This window comes from Toxorhynchites rutilus, chromosome 3, assembly GCF_029784135.1.
Source record: "Toxorhynchites rutilus septentrionalis strain SRP chromosome 3, ASM2978413v1, whole genome shotgun sequence".
NCBI lineage: Eukaryota > Metazoa > Arthropoda > Insecta > Diptera > Culicidae > Toxorhynchites > Toxorhynchites rutilus.
The window spans coordinates 274,983,659-275,006,805 of NC_073746.1; the positions used below are offsets into that span (position 1 = coordinate 274,983,659).

Below are 23,147 nucleotides of genomic sequence, written 5' to 3' on the forward strand. Positions count from 1 at the left end.
TTTTATGGCCTAGAACAGTATTTTACTCACCATAAATGATCGATTAGTATGTATTTTCATTTCTTTCATGTAGTCAAAAGTATGTTTCAATGACAAACGGATTAACGAGATTTTGGAAAAGAGAACCTGCAGTCAATGAAAGACCACGGCTGAGTTTAAAATCGACCATGAAAAGTTTGGTAACAACAATTTTTCACTCTCTGACACTTGGTTCACTCTGTCTGAACAAGATATAATAAAATATTCGATCAAATTTTCTATTACTACAAATTGTATGGAAAGTGCTTTAATACGAGTTACTTTCCCGTGTTAACTGAAGGCCAAAGGGAAGAATCTTCTAATGCGGAGAAATCCAACATTCGCTCTTTAATCGCTATGGTCGTGTGCACTTGGTCCACTCTGACTGCATACTATATCAGTTTTTACTGATCAGTTAAAATAAATTTATGCCATAAACAAGGATTTTACTAAGATTTTTAAGGATCTTCAAAATTTTCAATTTCCTCAATGGATAATAAATCCGTACTATATCACATCCATGGAATGAGCCAAAGTGATGATAAGAAAAGTTGATTGTCATCAGCACAGATGAGGAGCTCAAGCAGAAGTACAACCAAGGTTGTCATAGGTTCTGGTTATGTTACCACATAACATTGAAACATATCCAACATATCCTGCGATGTGGGACATTGCTGAAAAATTATTTCTCGTTTTTCCATCATCATGCTTTGTCAAAAAAAAAAATTCATTGTGGTCACAAACAACCGGAAACCGAAGGAACCAATTGAAAATCAACGAACGCAGAGACGCTTTGACTAACCAATATTGAACCATATTTTGATATTTTGGTAGTTGCGGATTGATTGGTTTGCGATTTGAATATTTTTATAGTTTGTGAGTAATTTGTATTAATAATTATTATTTACACTTGATATTTACTAAATTTTATCTCTGTTTATTTTGTTGAATATGATGAGAAAATTTTTTGTATGTACTATAGTGACTTTCAACACTTTTGACCGGTTTGTCACACCACTTTTTTTTTAAAGAATGTCGGGAGTGTGAATTAAACTCGTGACCTTATGTGTGAGAGGTACGGATATTACCACTACACCAGTTCGCCTCCGTGAGAAAATAATATCAAATTTACTCATTTAACTAACTGCAATGTTTTTAAATTGATAATTATTCAGTTAGGAAGAAAAAACTAAAGAAATTTGGCTATAAGGGTCTGAGATATGACTTCATTCTGGAAAAGGGGTCTCTTGTCCAAAATAGTTTGAGAACCCCTGACTTAAACTCAACGCATTCTCAATTAATATCTGGTACGTTATGGTATAAATGTAAATACAAAAGGAGGGTAGCAATAAACGGGTAGATAATGGGACTGATGTGATGTGAAGTGACATTCGTGATCGGGTAACAACTTTTTAGTAAAATTGTAATTGGATTGATTAAACATCTTCGTACGTTGGAGCCAACACAAGCGCTCATCGTCAAGTGCTCATTCACTCTCTCGATGTGGGCAGAATGCAAAGCGCCGCGATAATGGTATGGCGCTTAACTCGTCATACGTGTCCTGTTATGGGAATTGGGTCAGTCGTTTTTTAGACTTATTAGGTAGAAATATAAAAATATTGCGAATTTCAGTATTTTATTTTCTTAATTCAGAATTTTGAAGCACAAGACAATTAAATTTTTCATGTGTAAAAAGGTTCGGTGAGTTCATTTTCATACTAATACTAACTGTTCTCTTCAACTAACATTTCTCGTCTACTATAAGGGGCTGTCCACATACCACGCGGACAACCTTAAGAGGAGGGGGGGGGGTGTGGGTGGTAAGACAATGTCCACGCTTGTCCACGGAGAGGAGGGAGGGAGTATGGATCGAGTCCACGTGGACAGGAAGAATATTTTTTTTAAATACAACCACCAGTGTTCTGATAAAAATATACGTGGAATTAGGTAGCAGATTCGGAATATTTCAGGAGGTGATAGAGGATCATATTTGATGAAAAAATTCTACGCATTTGGTCTATTCTCAACTAGAGCTGTTGAACTTTTCTTGAGTCGAATTTTATGTCTTGAACTGACTCTAATTTAGAAAGTACGCTACTTAAAATAATGATGCTACTCATTTGAATGATAAGAAAATTTTACGTAGAATGCTGTTGTGAAACATATAAATTAATGGAACCAAGTAACTTTTAGAGGTAAAGATGAAACTTATTTTTTTGTGCTTTTATAGGTTTTTATAAATTTTCCAAAAATGCATGATAAACAGGATTGTTTCTATCAACCAAATTGAAGCTGTCCAACCATTCTACAATTCTTTCTTTGATACTACACTGTTATCCTTCTTTTTATCTTGCAAAAATTTAAATGATTCACAACACAATTTATGCACAATTTTCTTAAACGAGAGCAGCTGAATCGTGCAAAGCAGCGTAATTTTTGAATTAAAGTCAGTTTAAGGCAAAAAACGGTCTCAAAGAAAAGTTCAATAATTCTTTCGTAGATGAGATTTGACCATAAGCGTGGAATTTTTTTTTTCATCAAATACGATCCTCTATCACCTGAAATATTTCGGATCAGCTACCTAACAACTTGTATATAACAATATTTCAAACATATATTTGTTTTCGATATTCTATTTTATTTATGAGAAAGTTTTCTCAGCAGTTTAACCCATTAGCGACAAAGCTGTAAAGATTATTTTTTTCACGAACTCCATTTGTGTGATTTTGATTATTGGCGTTACAGAAACCCAAATCTTCAAGAAGTATTTTTTCCCGTCCTTCCGTTTTCCGGACAATGACATAAAACCGAAAATCGGAGGTTGGTTGAATCCAATGGTTTATTTTCTATATCACAATGTGTGTTCTTTTATCAAAGTAATACTATAAGAAAGTGTACATATTTTTCATTAGGTTATGTGAGGTTATGTACTTTTCGCACATAGTTGCTTTAATCCGAATTTATTGTCCAATAAAAAATGCAATGCGTCATCGAAAATTTTTGATGATTTTTGAAACGCTATAACTCTGTTATAAAATAATGCATTTGTCAAAGTAACAACTGGACCTTGTATGGAATATTTTCAAGTTTGCAGTGGGCATTATTTCATGAAATATTCCTGATTCAAAATTAAAGGATAAACGGATCATTCGATAGAGGATACCTCTGTAGAAAATAGTTCTACTGAAACTTTTTATGAATCAAATGAAAGCGAAATAATCAGGTTGATTGGATTGTTATTGTGAATATATTTTTAAAATTTATAGAAACTTTAAAAGCAAACGTTTTATCTTTTCTTGCAATGTATTTTGTCTACAACGCGTATACACATTAAACTAAAATATGTACGTACGATATCCATATACCAGAAATTTGTAGTTTGAAAATGCTGATTTTTTTGTCTTCATGTCATGATTTATATCGGAAGCACAGGCGTTTCGACATCGCTTAGAAATTTCGACCCTTAACTCCTCAATCCATTATCAAATGAAGATCTTTGGATATCAGTCTCTATTCCATCTTTTCTTTTCTTGAAATTCTTTTTAATTGATAAAAAAAATCTATGCAATTAAAATTGTTCTGTTTGTTTTTGTGCGCTTCATAAACTCGAACAGTTCGCCACTGATGGAGCTCATATTGAATATAAAATCATCATAAAATCCACTTCAAGGATCGTTGTTGCTACTGCCAATCCCTCAGGAATCTTTAAGATTTTCAGATGGAATAAGCAATCCAGTTATTTCCTCAATTATACCAATTAAATAAGCAAAAATGTCCACGGGGACAACAAAGGGTAGGGTATTAAAATGTCCACGCTTGTCCACGGAGGGGGAGGGGGGAGTGTAAAATCGTGCTTTTTCTGTCCACGTGGTCCAAATGCTCGAAAAAGTGGTGCAAAATTGGACCTATGGATGACCTCAAACGTAACCACGGCAAGCATTCGCCAAAAAGTGTCTCTAAAAATTAAATTCTAGATCCCATCGGTCCATATAAAAAATCATATTGCTTGTTTAAACATAAACTAAGCGCGTTTAGGTGAAAATTATTGAGCTTATGCTTCATAAGTACAGACGTAATCATATACTCCGGATTGAGACTTAAGTAGACGCACTCCATACAAATTCAGGAATGAACTAAAATAAAAAGAACAGAAATGAAATATGAATTGATTCCGGTTCCTTATTACGGTCGTGACAAACAACAGAAAGGTTCTGTGAACCAAATAGTTTATCCGACGTTACTCCTTCTGGAAACTAATGGGAACTGGGAACTAATACCCTAATTGTTCCGGTTTAGCTTTAGTTTATAGATAGAATAGTGCGACACAAAATTCCTGCACTCTTTAGGTAAAGTATTCGCAGCCAAGGTCGATTTGCTACGCGCGAATGTCATGCCATAGTAATGGAATGTTTCTGTTCTACGCCCTCCATTTCCTCGATGACATCCGGTGCGATTTTTATCAATCGGTGACTGACGAAAAACTGTTTGGCTATGAGCCAATAAAATATATTACCTTTGAAAATCGTGCACAGGACCAAGCAGACAAGCGAACAATCACCTAACATTTGACTGCTACCTCCCAGGGCGACATCGAGGCACTAATGCCAGTCCCGAACAATCAACGTGAGAACAACCGAAGAGAGAAAGCGGGCGGAAAGCTCATACACTAGCTCTGCCCGGATTGAATTCTCTCAGAGAGAAACAACAAATGTCACTAACCGAAGGGTGGTGGGTGCCATAATTGGGTGGTTTTCTTGAGTTCCATCCACTCACGGAGGAGGGATTCAAGTCATAACTCGCAAGTAAAACCACTGTATCAAGTGTTTAAAGCTAGTTGAGTGCCGCAAAATGATTGGGTCACTTGCGGAAAAATTCCAAACACTTCCCGTTGTAATGACACTTTATAACTGGAGGACAACTTGGAAGGAAAATGTACCGCGAGGACGGATACTCTCAGTAACGGCAAACAGTGCAATTAAAGACATGTTGGGAAATGAGGATAGAAGAGTGTTTCACGAATGAATGGAAAAAAAACTCGAAGATATTATTTTTCCCAACATTGCACTTAGCGCATTTTGATAACTGAACATTGGTTCATTGTGGAGAGACGCTGTTGAGTAATTATTTCCCTCAGCTGTCGGAATGGCAGTATTAGAATTGTGCTATATAGCGTATTTTTAGAATGAGTTTAATGGGAGCATAGGCCAACACTAGTAATGTTCTTTACCTCTGTTATGGTGAGAATTTGATCAAATGCGCAGATGTATTTTCCAAAACTAATATTGAAACTAAAAAAATCCGAACAAATCTACCGTTTTGTCTCAAATTCCGAACACTTCATTTTCAAATGTAAATTTACTGAACTTTAATATTTTCAATAATTGAATAATAAATATCCAGACATTCTTCGTGGTGTAAGCTTCATTTTAACATCATTCACAGGTATCGATACTGTATATAATATAAAATACTAAGCATTTGCAAAAAAGTGACCACCACCAACCAGCGATAAAAAGTTTGCGTTAGAAAATAAACTATTAAACAACTTTTGGTATTTTCTTTTTATTCATACTTCGAGCCCAAGCCCGTATGCTCGCACCTTCCTCTTTACCCCGTCCATAAGGTTCTGTACAACGTCAGATTGTAGTTTTTTTTAACAGAAATCCATTTTCTCGGAATATATTTTTTCAAAAAAGAATAGCTAATTCGCTTTGATTTGATATATCATCTCAATCGGTCTAGTAGCTTAAAAGTTATGATTAAAAAAAATGCATTTTGGGTGTTCGGAATTTGAGACAAATGTGATCAAACATATTTTTAGTTTTTCACCATGAATATGAATTTGTAAATTAATTTTATGGTAGCCAAATGTAAGAAAAAGTCTACTGTATCCAAAAACCACATAACTTTTGCGAAAAAGTACCATTTTGAGTAATGACACACTGTTTAATGGTCAAAAAAGTGTTAAGTGTTCGGAATTTGAGACAAAAGGGTACATTGCAATTAAGGTATTTCTCAAAGTATTTTTGTTTATTTCACTGAATGAAGCTGAGAGAATCACAGTAGGTATTGATTTTCAGGATAAATTAATTTGTTTACATCATGGCCTCATCATGACTGGAGAAAGTGCGTCGCAGATTCGATACTGCATGCTCGAAAAGAAAATCCGGCCCATCCGGTTGAAAGTTAGCAATATTTTCGAAATTTCAGAAATCCACGGTGTATGAAGTTCTGAAAAAAAAAACGGGGAAAGTCTGACTATTTTCCGGAAACCAGGAACCAGTGGTAGACCGGTAAATCCAGCGGATCCTAGAACACATGCGAAAGTTATCGGCCTTTTCAAGCGGAAGCAGTCATCGATGGAAGCGATGAAAAAGGCAAATGTTTTGCAATTCTACGTCCAAAAAACGAGAAAAGAGCTGGAATCAGAAGTTTTAGGAACTAGATTGTGTTGGATCGGAGGAAACTGTACAAAAATTTGTTAGAAAAATGTGATTGCGTTGATATGGACAACGAAACGTATTGTCTAGGAATTTTCAATACAGTCGAAATAACCCAAAAAGTTGCAGTGTTTCAAGTGAAAGGGAATATGCAAGCCAAACAAGCGGTAACAGGGCTTGTATAAAAGCTGATAGTGGGTAGTGGGGGTAAATTGGTCATGGGGGGCAAAGTGGTCACCTGCTTGTTTGATAGTATAACTAACTATGCCGTATTGGTAGTCCCCTTATCTTTGAGGAATTTAATGATTTTTGAGCCATCCTGTACTTCAGTAGAGCTGTCGCATGTCAAAATACAATTGAGAACAGAAATTGCTCTTTCGATAGCCATTTGTTCGTATATCTGTGCGCATGGTATTTAAGGAATTTCTCGTGAAATTTAGTTTATTTAATCTGATATATTGGACAAATCATCAGTTTGGACGACTGTTCACATATTCTAGGAGAGGTGAACAGATATTTTGTCTAATCTCAGAGATTAATTGAGGGGCTTAGAATGAAAGGGGTGTAAGTGATTTGATCGATTTCTCTACATCGACTCTCTCTTTAGGTCATAGCTTAGCCTCAAATACATTCCCAGCTGTATTTGACAATGTGGAAGATAGGTCAGAACCTCACCTATCAGATTCTATAGCAAACTTAAATTGGAACGTTTTTGCAATTGAGTTATTAACTAAAGAAAAAGTTGATGAAGAGAAATCGATCAAGTCACTTACACCCCTTGCATTCTAAGCCCCTCAATTAGCATAGAAATTACTTTGATGTTTGGGGGCAAAGTGGTCATAGGTGAATAACAACTTACAATGTTCTGTTGACTAAAGCTGGTTGGAATCAATTCTAGACTCCAAGAGCTCTGTGAGTGATCTAGATCTATGCGCTGACAACCGTTTGACATAGCTGTCAACCAAAGCGTCATATCGTTAGTTGAATGTCTGCCATTTTACAATATTGATCGTTTTAGCATCGTACAACGTGTTAGTTTTGTTAAATTATACTATAAAAATGATGAAAAACCGGCAATTGTTTTTCGAGCATTACGGACGGATTTTGGTTGTCATGGACGGCCTACAGAGCACACAAACACTAATGTAGTGCGTAAATTCGAACAAACTGGATCCGTAGCGGATATTGTGAAACCTGTGCATCATCGTAATGTGCGTTCGGTCGAAAATATTGCTGCTGTTGCTGCCAGTGTGGAGGATGACCCGAATGTTTCGATTCCACGGCGTGCTCAGCAATTGGGCTTGTCAAACACATAATTGTGGCGAATTTTGCATTTGGACTTGCACCTACATCCATATAAAGTCCAACTGGTACAAAAATTAGAGCGTGGTGACAATGGAATGCGTCGGGCATACGTCGATTGGATGAACGAACAACAGCAGCAAAATGCTAATTTTTCGCATCAAATTTTCTTCAGCGATGAGGCACATTTCGAGCTCGGTGGCTATGTGAACACCCAAAATTTCCGTATATGGGGCTCAGAAAATCCACACGTGATTGTTGAGAGGCCATTGCATCCGCCAAAAGTCACTGTTTGGTGCGCATTATGGTCTGGTGGAGTCATTGGGCCGTATTTCTTAGAAAATGAGGACGGCGAGACGGTAACTGTGAATGGTGAGCACTATGGCCGCATGTTAACCGATTTTTTGCCACAAATTGAAGATATGGATACGGATGACATGTGGTTTCAGCAGGACGGCGCCACGTGCCACACAACACGACCGAACATGGCCATTTTGCGAACGAAATTTGAGGGACGCATAATTTCGCGTTTTGGTGATGCCAATTGGCCGTCCAGATCATGCGATTTGAACCCGCTAGACTTTTTTTTTCTGGGGTTATGCGAAAGACCGTGTCTATGCCAACTCTCCGCAAACTCTTGAACATTTGAAAGACAACATTCGTGAAGTTATGACCGAGATACCGCCCCATATGTGCCGAAAAGTTATCGAAAATTACCTGTTCCGGATCAAGGTGTGCGAGGAAGCCCTAGGTGGACATTTGAATGATTTTGTATTTCACACATGATGGCATAAACCAAACTTTAATTTGAAATAAAAGTTCCATCGAAATTCGAATTCTAAGTGTGTTCTATTTCAATTTACTTTCTGAATTTAAAGTTAGGAAACCCTCTATATATAAATGGATTTCTGTCTGTCTGTCTGTCTGTCTTATTCTTATGGACTCGGAAACTACTGAACCGATCAACATGAAAATTGGTATGTAGGGGTTTTTGAGGCCGGGGAAGGTTTTCGTGATAGTTTGAGACCACTCCCCTCTTTCTAAGGGGGGGCTGCCATACAAATTAAACACAAATTTCTACATTACTCGGGAATTAAACAAGCAAATGAAACGAATTTTGGCATATGGAGGTTTTAGGGTGCAATAAATTTTTCTATGGTGGTTATACTCACCACCCCCTTCTCTAAGGGAGGGTTGCCATACAAATGAAACTCAAATTCCTGCATTACTCGAGAATTAAATGAAACCAAATTTGGCATGTGGAGGTTTTAGGGTGCAATAAATGTTTTTACGGTGGTTAGACACTCCACCCCCTCTCTAAGGGGGAGCTGCCATACAAATGAAAGACAATTTTGTGCATAATTCGAAAACTAATCAAGCAAATGGAGCCAAATTCGTCATGTGAATGTTTTAGGGGACACGTAACGTTTCCATGGTGAATAGACACACCTCCCCTCTCTCTGAGGGGGGGCTGCCATACAAATGAAACTTAAATTTCTGCATAACTCGAGAATTAATCAAGCAAATGAAACCAAATTGGGCATGGTTTCAGGGTGCAATAAATGTTTTTACGGTGGTTAGACACTCCACCCCCTCTCTAAGGGGGAGCTGCCACACAAAATTCAACGGGGTCGATTAGAGGATCAATCAATGAACAGCAACTGGACCCGTGAACTTGCTCATAGTAAGAAAACATGAATGTTTGAAGGTATTGATAACAAAAAACAAATTTTGGGCGGGACGAAGTTTGCCTTGTCAGCTAGCAAGTTTATAAATAAGTTGATTGTTCATGGAGAAGATTAATCTGTTGGACAGGTCATAATGAACTTTAGAAAATGTTCGGAGCTGAGCGACGAGTCGAGATTGTGTGTGTGTACTATGTTACTATAGGAACTAACAGTTCGGCTGGAAACTTTATAAGATAACACAGCAAAACAATTTTTTTTTGCAGAATTCAATTTTATTATTCAACATAATTGCCTTCGAGGGCGATACAGCGATTATAGCGATCTTGCAACTTGATACCATTTTTTAGTACTCTTTCGGTTTTTCCTCAAAATAGACCTCAGTTTCGGTAATCACTTCATTATCGGTCTTAAATTTCTTGCCAGCGAGCATTCTCTTTAGGTCTGCGAACAGAAAATAGTCGCTGGGGCCAGATCTGGAGAAAACGGTGGACGTGGAAGCAATTCGGAGCCCAATTCATGCAATTTTGCCATCGTTTTCATTGATTTGTGATTTTTCCATTTTTTTTTCACAATAACTAAAGTTGCTTCACTCTCAATGCTGTAACTCACGAACCAATCGACCGATTGCTGTCAAATTTTGACACGTATCGTAGATTTTTGCAAGCCATTTTGGCGCCATCTAGATGTCAACATTATGAACTTTTCAGTCGAACTGTTATATGCTTTTAAATTGAAACGCAATCAAAAGCTTTTATTCACATTAGATAAAATGTATACAACCGTTGATGCCCATTGTTTCGAAGCCAAATCGGCTCGCTTCAATGCATTTAGTCATGCGATTTGTCGTTTTCCGGAAAACTCTTCTCGCTTCACCGTACGTTTATCTATCACGCTTGCAGAAGTCCAGACACTGAACCCTATTTTCGAAGGTTTTTCAAGCATACATCGGCCGATACTGCTCCATTTTCAAGTTCGATTTTCGTACGAAGATCATCAATCGTCGCTGACTTGTTGACATAGACCATAGACTTGACGTAGCCCAATAGGAAATAGTCTAACGGCGTCAAACCGCACGACCGAGGCGGCCAATCCACTGAGCCATTTCTTGCGATAACATGCTCACCAAACTTGGTTTTCTATAAATCGACTGTTAAATTCGCTGTGTGGCGCCGTCCTGTTGAAACCACATATTGTCCATGTCCATATCATCCAATTCGGGCCAAAATATGTCGGTTATCATTGAGCGGTAGCGATTCCCATTCACAGTAACGTGCCGGTCTTGATCATCACGGAAGAAGTAGGGCCCAACGGGCCATAAACCGCACCAAACCGTTTTTTTTTTGGATGCAATGCTGACTCATGGAGTACGTGTGGATTGCTGCCTGACCAATAACGTATATTTTTCTTATTGACAAAACCATTCGGCCAGAAATGAGCCTCATCGCAGAAGATAATTTTTCGATGAAAATCCGGATCATTTTCAAGTTATTGCTCAGCCCAATTCACGAACACACGACGCTTCTGGTGGTCAAGCGACTTCAGTTCTTGCGTCAATTTGATCTTGTAAGGACGTATTCTTCAATTGATGCGCTAGCGGCAGCAATATTCTCGACACTACGGGCACTTCTTTATCTCACTGACACGGGAACATTTTGTATTGTGTCTGTGGATTCAAAATTTCCCACTAGACGCTCAACTGTTCATCTGGCAGGACGATTATGACGACCATAAATTGGACGTAGCGCTCTTAAAGTTGAGGCCATTGACTCCGAATTTCGGTTGTAAATTTTAATAATCTCGACTCATTGTTGGCTCGTATTATCTTCCTATTATGAAATGGTGAACCTTACTGAAGAGAAATGTCAAGAGAGCGGGAAAAAATATGGCGTCGTTTGCTGTCCCTATCGGTCTACTTTTGTAGCGTCCCTATTGAAATACCCGTTGTGGGAAATGGGACCATTTCTCTCCGTCACTGAAGGAGACCATCGCGTTTACTGCATCCTTAAACTGCACACATTCTGGTCACTGATTTGCACGTTGAAATCCCGGAATAACAATTGTTACTTAGGGAGGAATATTTCACTACTTACATACTGATTGTTATTTTTTGGCTGGGTGGATATATTAGAATGGGGAAAAAGTTATCCATTATTGTCTCGATAGCTGGCTTTAGTAATCAATATCTTGCGTAATATCGATCATACAATTTCAGGTATAGGCTCGTTGTAAAGGTGATATTTCACACTAAACAATTTTTTTTGCTGTTTTTTTGTTTGTTCAATTCAGTTGTGAGTTACAGGGTGTTAACAATGGAGGAAAAATGAAAAAAATGAAAGAAAAAAATTGGTACATTTTACACTTTTGCTTTTATAAATGCGAAAATGCAAGCCAGGCCGTTGAAATTACGATTGGTGTGTATTTTTCAAGTTTTTTTTAAGTGGTAGCTTGCCAAATCTGGTTAAAACTTTACCGGACATTTTCGAGTCCATTGTCTTGTTTGCGACGAGAGCCTCGGTTTTCTGTCCTCAGCTGCAAATCTCTCCGATTTTCAATGTGGGTGTTCAAAATCAAATTTCTTTTCTCGGCTTCCATCCCGCGCCACTTTTTCGACGGACGGATCAACGTGAAGTTTTTACCGTCGAAAGATACAGGGTTTCCAAACAATTTGCTGTCAAAAGATTTCAGATACGCCTACTACGACCGTTGCTATAAAATGAACAGTGATTCCGGTTTCAAAATGTTCCAAGCTTTAAGATTCCTGTTTAGGCAATATTTTAGGATGTTAACTTAACTTAACTTTTCGATCATTTAACGAAATATCATGGATTTTTGCTATCTCTTTTGGTGATAACCACATTGGATCATCCAGCGTCTTAGTAACTGGAAAAACCCTGTGACCATTTCTAAATTCACCGACCTATAAATGAAGAGTCTTATAGGACGGTGGGATCGAACCCAAAGTTTGATTCCAAGTGCTTATAAGCCGATGGTGTCGATGATTTGATAATAAATCAAGATTATTCTGATTGCTTGTTAAATGAAAATTAGATAAATCATAGTACTGAGCAAAAACGTAAATGTTTTTGAATGGCTCCTTGAAACCTGTGAAAAACAAAGCCTTTTTTATTAATTCGTTTATTTTTACAGGCTCGGTCTCCAGACTTTTGAACGACGGTTTGAGGCTAACCTTAGGGATAATCGAGTGAAACCACCGGCTTAATTCTTCTTCGTTCCACTTGCGTTGACAGTTAGCGATGGTATGTTTACGGACTAAAGAATAAAATTCATTGAAGGCGATTTGACGCGGATAAATATCGCCTTCAATCGCACCCACAATTGCTAATGCATCGCTTTTTGTTTGACAATTGCATGGTATTTCTTTCTTTGTATTATATGTACAGCCGGTACACTGTTGTACTTGCAGGCATTTGTGCGCATCGGAATGTGATTCCCTAACATGGGCTAACATTCGGAAGGTCTGATGAAATCATCGTATCGTCAGTATTGGATATGAGTGAGAAACGACCGTATAGTAACTAGAAAAACACTTTGTTCAGTGGGTATAGAGGTATTAACGCTCATAATTTTGTACCTCAAACACAACGTTCTCGTTTTCGAAATTGTATGTTTAAACTCCACTTCAGAAATGTAAGAGGTGGTCCTAGGTCAAAAATACAATCTATCAGATCGACTTGAATATTTGAATTGAATATTTTATTTGCAAGATAAAATACTATTTACTCGCCACAATGCCATCTAGGTATAGGAAAAATAGGAAATTTTTCTGGACATGTAGTAAATTAGAGGTGAGGGTTCCAGATATAGTTTAGTATAGTTTAGATCAGGGGTTCCCAGAGTGGTCGATATCGGGATCAATCTTTTAAAGAATTTTGGCTATAGGGGGTCGATAGTATCACCTAATTCTGGAAAAGGTTTCTTTTCCCCAAAATAGCTTGAGTATCCACGGTTTAGATTATGTATGGCTATTTTGAAATCACTACCAGAATTTCACGACAATCTGTTCACAAGTTCACAAGATACAACGGTTACAACAAAAAAAAAAACCGTTGGAGGCCAAGGGTCAAGTCCTAACCTCTTTTTCAACATTAATCTTCCGTGTGCATTTAATCCAATAAAATACTGATGCTTCTGATAATCCGTCAGTGGCGGAAATTCTGTTGCTAGTGAAAATAATTGTCGCTATGCAAATAAGTTGTCGATGTCAGTCTATATTGCAATAAGGTTGCATTGAACATAATGGATTCTAACAAATAAGCTTACTTGCGTAATACATAGTGGCCATTGGTAGCTTTTGTCAACTTTATCTGTGTTAACTATCAGAATGGAAACGCAATTGAATGAAAACATAGAAATACAACTTCAGTACTAACAAGGTTTCATTTTAATTGCTCAATGAAATTTGTTGCATCGATAGCATCTATTACCCAGGTCAAATGAGTAAATCATCGTAAACGAATCTCTTCGTTATGGTAACAAAATCACATTCATAGAATCACACAAACCTTAACAGGATGAACTGAGTCATATTCCGAAACATCATGTAGAATGAATTATGTACCTATGTGTCTTCCCATCTGGGTGTCCCATTGCGACTAGTCGTCGGAGTCGGAGATTATCGGATTATAATCAAGAGCAGTGAACGTTCGACATTCAGCTAGCTTGTATCAAGTATTTGTTGGTTGATATGTTCCATTTTAATCGGGCAATTGTGCTAATTGAGTGGGACGTGTCCGGCAGCCGCTTTTCGGAATGCTCTTGGAAGGGATGTTTCGTCTTTCCGATCACAACTAAATGCAATATTCGAAACCATTGTGATGAAGTGTTTTAATCATAAGTTTTCCTGTTTTTTTTTCTCTTTCAGTTGCTGATGCTTCCTGGTGGAGTAATGTTAATCGACGCTTTCTAAAGTATACAACTATTCAATATTGATACTTCCATCAGCTTATACACATTTTACCAGTGAAGTGTTATTGTTAATCTCAGTGTTCCTTAGAAGAAAAAAAAGTTAACGGTTAAGTGAAGTCTGTAATTTATAACTATTCGACTTCTAGCATAAAAAATGGCCCAATTCGTTACACACATTCAGCCGACCCTGCTGGAGGCGGCCCAGGGCCACATGCCCCATCACCATGGGCATCAGGTTGGAGTGCAGCATACATCCCATTTGCCCCACAGTGGGCATAATATGCCTTCGCCTCCAACCACCCACCATGGTCATATCCATGGACACATCCATGGTCACCATCCAACGGCATCCCAAGCGATGCTGGCCCGCAGTTCGAGTCGGGAGATCTCCAACGGGAAATCATCCAAATCCCACCACGTAATGTCACCGAAAATGGCAGAGCAACAGCACCGTCACCACCATGCCGCGAATCAGGAGATGCAGATGCAATACCAGCAGCAGCACCAACATCAGCAGATGGTGCAGCATCATCTTCAGCATCATCATCAGCATAAGACTGGTTCGCCCGCTGTGGCAACGCACCATGCCACAGGCCATCACACTCACGGGCAGCATCATTCCAGTTCGGTAAGTGAATGCGGGTTGTTACATTTTCATGGAAATCGGATCAGTGAAATGGAATTTAGATATTTTCAGTTAATCCCTGCTCGTGGAAAAGTATTGATGAGGTTCCGTTGGCCAATTGACTTAATATCCTATACTCCACTCGCATCGCTCTTCCCAAAATTAATTTGTTTCTGCTTCAAAACCAAATCTAAATAATACACTTCGAGACGGTAATATATTTTTTTTTAGAAATCTGGAATTGCTCAGCAAGAAGCTTTCTAGAATCCAAAGCTCCGACAAGACAAACGAAAAGATCAAGATCAGAAAATGGTCTAAGTAGCCGTTAATAAGAATACACTATTAGTACAAAAGTCTGAGCAAAACATACGTTTCAGAATTTCTTATCCAACTTAATAGAAATATTACAGTACTGTCTTCTCTAATTAACTATGGTAACACAGAAATCATCATCATATTAATTCAAGATTTTCATGGTCATCCAGCCCAACCGCTCATCTGCTTAGCATTGGAACGGTACCGAACTGAACAAAATTGTAATCTCATCACAAATATCAGCTCGCAATTCGTCATAACAAATTCATGCTCATCAATAAACGGTGCTAACCGAACCGATTTTATTTCTTTTTTGCCACTTTCTGAGCGTGATTTGTATTCATGCCTCACTACGATAAAAGAAAAATACAGATTTCTGTCGCTGGCAATTCGCTTCAACGCTATCCGGTATCACAAAACATAAAAAATACAGCCAACAACAGCAACAGCAAATATTCACAAATTCACTTTTTTTCACGCCTTTCGACGCTTGGCTATCCATCGGATCTATTGTCATAAGCTTACACAAGAAAAAAAAGACCAATCCCCACCCGCTCTCCTTCGTTCTACGACGTGATACATTGGCACCGGTGACATTTGGATTCTTTTTGGCGCAAGCGGGCTTATAAAATCAACAGGAAGTCAGAAAGCGTTCTTGTGTAACAATACAGCGCATACAGCGGGGGGTGGTTGGGTGGAGCAGAATTTTCATCGAAAAGATCGAAAAGGTTGAAGGAATGAGAGGCGCCTACACAAAAGTTCCTTTTTCTGTTGCCAATTTTTTTCTGATGCTTGCTGGCACTGGAACGGAATGCATTACGAAGTTGGCGTACCATATACCATATCCAACCACTTTTGTTATCCAATTCAAAACTAAGGTTTTGTTTGCTCTCAATGGCATTTTGAACTAATGCCAAATATATCCTACTTTCAGCAGTAAAATTGCCATTTTCCTGTTTCCTGTTTCTTGTACCGAAGTCTAAACCTCACCGGGGGCTGATGTTCGCGTGTTTGTCAATGGCATCATGAGGTCACGGAAGGCTGAGACGTCTCAATATACAGCGTCAGCAGGCTGAAGTTTCTAATTGCAGATGAATTCAAATGCTAATTCAAATGACTTGGAACAAATTTAATTTTATGGCCTCCTGAAGAAAATAAGAACACATTCGAGTTTGGGTGCCATAATCTACCTTTTTAGTATTGATCGCGGGATGTTTCGACAAGCATATACGTCAGTTGTGTGCCGAAAATTTTAGTATTTTCTAAACCGGCAAAATCCTACGTTTTGATTGGGCCAATATGTGCTCCACAAATTGAACTGACCAAGTAGTCTTGCTAATGATCACCATCATGTGGCTATTTATGAAGACGTACAGTGCTGCTTCTGAATCCGGACGCTTTTTTATCCGGACACGATTTCATTACATTCAATATTATGCCAAAACCATGACATTTTTTGCATGTTGAATTAATGTGACTGATAGTTACTATTGTGTCAATTTAGTTTAGTGACAAACATAGTACCTAGCTGTTAACAAAAAAATGTCAAAAATAAATTTCACAAACCCATGTTCGGAAGAAAAAGCACATTCAGAAAATGATTTTAAATCCGGGCGGTCAAAAGTTGACGATTAAATTTCTCATTGAAGGAGTTGCATAAGGGTATGTTAGAAGCCTTAGTATGGAGTTTGGAGTGTGGAGTAAAAATTTTCGATCCGGGAAACCACAAAACTCTTCAGTATACAGGACGGGGTCGATTATATGACCCGTTTGTATGTACGTGGGTAACTTTGAAACTTTGTCTGTAGCGCTGTCCCACATTAATAGAAATTTAACCTCTTTCTTGTTGACCGATTGATCTGAACACTTGCAACACACCTTTATCTCTGCAGTCATTATGAACCTTATGAATAATTCATGATCTTGAAAATCCAAAATGGCGGCCGCTATAAAATGGCGGATTTCATATTTTCTCTAGATCACATCAATATGAGTGTCAAATGAACGGGTTTGATTAGTAGATTACAGTTATTTATGAAGAGTTCAAATCAAAAATGGCCGCCACCGCAAAATGGTGCCATATATATTTTTTTCAAAACTGCATTAATATGTGTATCAAATGAAAGGGCTTGACTATTAGAACACATGTATTTATGAAAAATGCAAATCCAAAATGGGCCACGTTAGATTTCCATTATCTACAGTTAGTTGTTTTATTATATGCCCCACGATTTTATTTTAGTCTCATGTCCTAGTCCGGGGGTTTTCAGATTTTTTTATGGCAGAGCACATTTTATAGCAAAAACATTTGACGGAGCACCTGTATTTTTTATACAATTAAAGGAATCATTTACATTGACATTACCCAACTGGGAACAACTCTATTTCGATTTCTCGTCACAGTTACGCTACGTCTGAGCCGGAGTAAACAAGATAAATCACAAAATGCCCAGTGAAATAAGATTAGATATTTTTTTTTCAAGGTGGGTTTTCAAGTGGGAACATTCGCTATAACTCCGCGGAGCACCATTTGAAACCCTCTGCCCTAGTCAATGAAGTCAATTAATGAAGAAATGGGTGTGATAACTACTAACTGCTACTTGCCTAATTATTCCTAAATTTATTAGTATGTTTAATCATAATGAAACCGTTGAACTTAAAAAGTGTTTTTAACTTATTTAATTTTTTTGTTTTTAGTACGTTATCTGTATAATTAGTATATTTTACAGATAACGTTACAGATAACGTACTAAACAATAAAACCATTCAACAATTTCTTTAAAATTCTGGATTTGCATTTTTCATAAATAACCGTGTTCTACTAGTCATTCTCTTTCGTTTGATAATATGGGGTTTTGAAAAAAAAACCATATTATAGCCCAAAAACACCATCTTGTAGTGGCAGACATTTTGAATTTCCATTTTTCATGAAGAACTGTTTACTAGTCAATCCCTTCCATTTGATACCCATATTGATGGGGTTTAGAGAAAATATGTAATCCGCCATTTTGTAGCAGTCGCAATCTTGGATTTATATTTTTCACCGATAACTGTGATACCCATATTGATAGGATTTAGAAAGTATTTAAATATGGCGCCATATTGTAGTGGTCATCTTGTGAAAATACAATAAATCATTGAATTAATAAAAAACTTCTACAATAATGAATAAATAATTTCTCTCAAAGAAATGCAAAGAAAACGCGTGTCCGGAATTAAAAGCATAATTAAAAAAGTGTCCGGATTAAAAATCACGACACGATGAAAGAAGTTTCAAATTTTTAACAAATATAACATGATTTTGTGGAATTCTGTGATTCATAACATAGATGAAGGCCTTTTAATTCTAAAGGAACTATATGTGCTGTGTCATTAATGAGCATTATAAAATGAACATTCAATCGACAGTTGAACCTCAAAATATCGTATGACACCTCGACATTTGTTCTTCATATTTATTTGATAGTCATCGTTCATCATTCAGTCATCATCGAACAACAGTGTTCACGGGGAGCTTTCACCGCTTAAAACGTTCATGCAACACACTTGTGATTGATAGGGGAGAGTAAGGATGTCTAAATTTTTGTTTTAATCGATTATTGGTGCATTTTACAATAATCAATTCATTCGAGTAGTTGTCTTAAAGTATTCGATCAATCGAGCGAATATTTGTTGAACATACATCGATAATGAAAAGGGTAATGTTAAATTAAATACCAAAGTGCACAATAATAATTTTTGAATGAAATCGTATTTTAGTTTGCTGAGAAAAAAGCACATTGCAAAAGCGTGCGATTTTTTCTGTTCAAAATTTCCTGTTCGTCGAATGTTCTTGAGATGGCATATTTGTTTGACAATTTCTGTCTGACGCTTATAACAACTACTCCAGAAGGAGTATGTTTATAAAATCATTGATCACTAGCGCGGTAGATTTGTCTCGCCATTTTGAATATTTAATGGCGAAATCTCAAATAATGTAAACGTATTTCGACTAAGAGTAGTTGCGGGTTGCATATCATAACGTGTTGTCGATGTTAGATGGTTGCTGTTGGATAAAAAAATAGCCTAAAGGTGGGACCAGAATGCCGCGTTGTGCGTCGCTTCTCGTCAGCTGTCATTGCTTGCATTTTGTACGAAAACCTTCGCTTGACGCAATCGGTTGATTTGTACTCACAATCTACCGTTCGCGTCGTCGCTTTACATGTAAACAAAAACATAGCAAAACGCTCAACAGAATCAATCCACGAGTGAATCTGCAATATGTATATTTATTTTTTTACTTTTCAATTTCTTTTAATTCGCCATTACTTTAAATACAATAAATTCAATCTGAGTTTAGTTCGTATCGGTTGCTTAACTCTGTATAAACATGAATACATATAACTGTCTCACTGCTTTTTACTCATAATTATTTTACACACTTGTAACTACATGTAGTCTGCAAAACATATAGTTAAAAAAATCGATCTGAAAAAAGACATGAGCCGACTCCGGAGAGCAGCTGTCGCCGTAGCTGCTAATTATGCTACCCGGAATAATATTCGAGGCATCGACCACCGTAGATGGTGAATTCGACAAACGAGCCAAAACCACGAGCAGGAGAGATTTTCGATATGCTGCTGCGACAAAGAGACTTCTATTATTTCCTGAACTCGACCTGACTCGACTCGACTGAAAATTTGAATGGAGATTCTTAAGTTATTCGATTACTTAAAACACGACGCTCTCTTAACCATTTGGCTATATATTTCACAACACACAACATTTACAAAAACTCGTCATTATAATATAAAATCATCATCAGACAATATTCCAGTTCAATATTACGCAATACTGTATTGCATAGAATACATAATCGAAATAGAAAAGTAAATTTTCATTAATTATTTTTTATTTTAGAAGTGTGTTAATGTCATCCTGTAAATTCATGGCTGTAGAGTGGTTTTCACATTTTGACCCACCTGGCAGTATGTTAAGCGCCTTGATTTACACCAGTTTGAGAGTTTGGCAGTTCTCGCAAGTGACAGTGGTCGCAAATTGCATTTGCGACCCGGACATGTTTGACGCTGTCAAATTCAGTTTATTAGTATATGGATGCCCTAGGGCCGATGTAGAGAAATCGATGACGTCAATTGCACCCCTTTCATTTTGAGCCCCTCAATTATAATTTATGCTTCATTGAAGTTGGTACATATGGTGAAATCGATGACGTCAATTGCACACCTTTCATTTTGAGCCCCTCAATTATAATTCATGCTTCATTGAAGTTGGTACATATGGTGAAGATAGCGATAGAGGAGATTTTACCAGCTCTGAGTTTCAAATAGACTTTTTCAGAAACGATAACAATCAGCCTGGTCCTTATATCGTTTCTGATTCCTACAAAATATTTCTATACAGGTCGGACTCGATTATATATAGTCGACCATTTATTTTCAAATTCGACGAGGCAACGAAGGAATAAGTTATATATTTTTTATATTGCACTGTAGTTTTAGCTAATTAGACTTAAGTTAATAACTATGATATATTCAAATAGTTTTAAAATGTATTGCTTGATGGTGGCTCTTTATCCACTTGAGCCTAATTAAATCAATAAAGAAAAAAAAATTCAGATCCTATACTTAATCTAATATTCAAGAAAATAGTTTTTTCAATAATGTATGAATGTCAAACATTAATAGAAAAATAGCTTTTTTGTGATTCGATTATGTATTGGATTCGAAAATTAACGTTGAAAGTGAAATTGCGATTATATATAATCGAGTCCGACCTGTATTATATTGTTGCCTGCTACCTGACTCAATGTTTACTGGTTATGTAAAAGTAAACTAAAAATAAAACAATTAAAAAATCAATTCGTTTTTATTTTATTCTCGCGTTCTCATTGATAATACGTTTTAACATTTGAGAACTCATTGAGGTCGACGATCTCATTCAGATAAAAATCGGTGAGACATCCAAAAACTCAGCTTCCTTCGATTTAACAGCCGATATCAGCATCTTCTCTATAAATTCGCAAGGATATTTTGCGAGGCCATCATGCCTCGCAGGTTCTGCTGCACACATTGTTCTTACCATGAACCGAGCGGAAACCAAAAGCTTCCTTCTTTTTTTTCCTTGGAGTTTCGCGTTCATCTCCGGCAACTAGAATAGTATTCAGCGCACAAGTTACTTCACCGGAACTATCCACACGCGATCCGAATGTTTTTTTCTGGCGGTCAAAATTTTGTTATTTGACCCGTCGAGTATTACTGTGGCTGTAGTTATAATTTATCTTCTTTTACTAATGTGTTTTAAAAAAATTTTGTTGCTTAAAAGTACGACTATGATGGAATTGCAGTCGGTGTCGATCCTGAAATTTGAGCTTGCGACAGCGCATTGATTCCGCGAATATATTTCTCGTGGAGGCCCTTCTACCTTCTTTTCATCACTACCATTCTTCCACTACAAAATAAAACTGTATAAAACATAAAAAAGATGTCTTAAAACGTCTTTAGCTGCAACTTACCTCCTTGTTTCAGTGCATTTGTTATATCAGCCCATTTTTTTCCTTTGCGTGGTGGTTTTTATACAGTCGTTGTTCCTTCGACCAGAGGCACTAGTATGTTTCCATTAATTTGATAAAATTTGTTTCAAACTCGATTTTCAACAAATCTGAGATCGTAGGAAAATCTTGTTCTTGTTGTGTTCACGACATCGATTGAATGTTTTTAAAAACCAACACATTGACATATTCGACACAAGCAGTTTAGAACCAACGTCTATGTTTAGTACAATGATGCTAATGGCGCGACGCATCATTGTGGACGACTATATGGAAACACACATATTCAAAATGAACTGTCAAGGCACAATTTTCGCGACGCGACATTCTGATCTCACCTTTACTCTTAACTTAAGAAATAGTTTCTTATTTTATTAATCGCAGTAATCACCCCTAACTATTCGTTTGCCGTTCTAACTATTCGTATTCATGTTTTGATTTTGCATTATTCGACACAAAATTACTCGATCATAATTGTAGATATTCGATTATTCGAATTAATCGAACGATTAACCGACATCTCTAGGGGAGAGTTTGACGGTTGCTATGGCCAAATCGTGTAAGTACCGTATGCCGATCATTCAATAACCGTTGAAAATGTTTCGCTGATCAAACTAAACTACTAAACTAATAAAATAATTTGGTCGTATGGTCATTTTCTGCGTGATTATTGGAGGGAACATAAAAGATGAATGATTGTTAGATTTGTACTGATTTGACATGTTTGATTTGAAATGAAATTATTCAGGCATTGTTACTGATCTGAACTGATCGTCCATCGTCTATATACGAACCGGCATTCAAATCATTGGCAGTCGATTGACATTCAAGCTAAAATCAAATGAGCAAAGGACAGTTATGACTATGGTCATGTTCACAGTATATATTTAACCATAGCTCTCACGCAAGGGAGCTAGGTGATTGTTACCGAAAATGTCGACTGACTTAAGAGCTATTTCAATGTTATCAATGCAACAGTCCGATGCATTCTTAAGGGGGTATTCTAGTGTAGAGACATGATTTTCGGACGTTTTTTCGAGCTCCATAAAAATAAAACAAATAATATTTTTACCATTCATTATATCATTCTTTGTTCATCTATCTTTTAACAATAAATCAAAATTTGAAAGGAGAAAAAAATATTCATAACTAGAATAGTTACAGGCTGATGAAGTGAGGGAGTTCAAAAAAGTTGTGCCATGGCGTACACGATTCCAGCCCTTCTGGTTATCAGAAACAAACAAATCGAAAAGATTCTGAATCAGTAGAGATGCCGCTATCGCATG

At 37.1% G+C, this 23,147-nt stretch overlaps 1 protein-coding gene across 1 annotated transcript in view; it reads left to right on the forward strand.

The window, feature by feature from the left end:
* LOC129774835 (ankyrin-3-like) overlaps positions 1 to 23,147 on the forward strand; it is a 103,250-nt gene that overhangs the window by 12,868 nt on the left and 67,235 nt on the right. The window contains exon 3 of the mRNA XM_055778847.1: positions 14,331 to 15,002. Within this exon, the coding sequence (XP_055634822.1) occupies positions 14,529 to 15,002 (474 nt within the window). The 5' untranslated portion in view covers positions 14,331 to 14,528. The remainder of the gene's footprint in view (positions 1 to 14,330; positions 15,003 to 23,147) is intronic.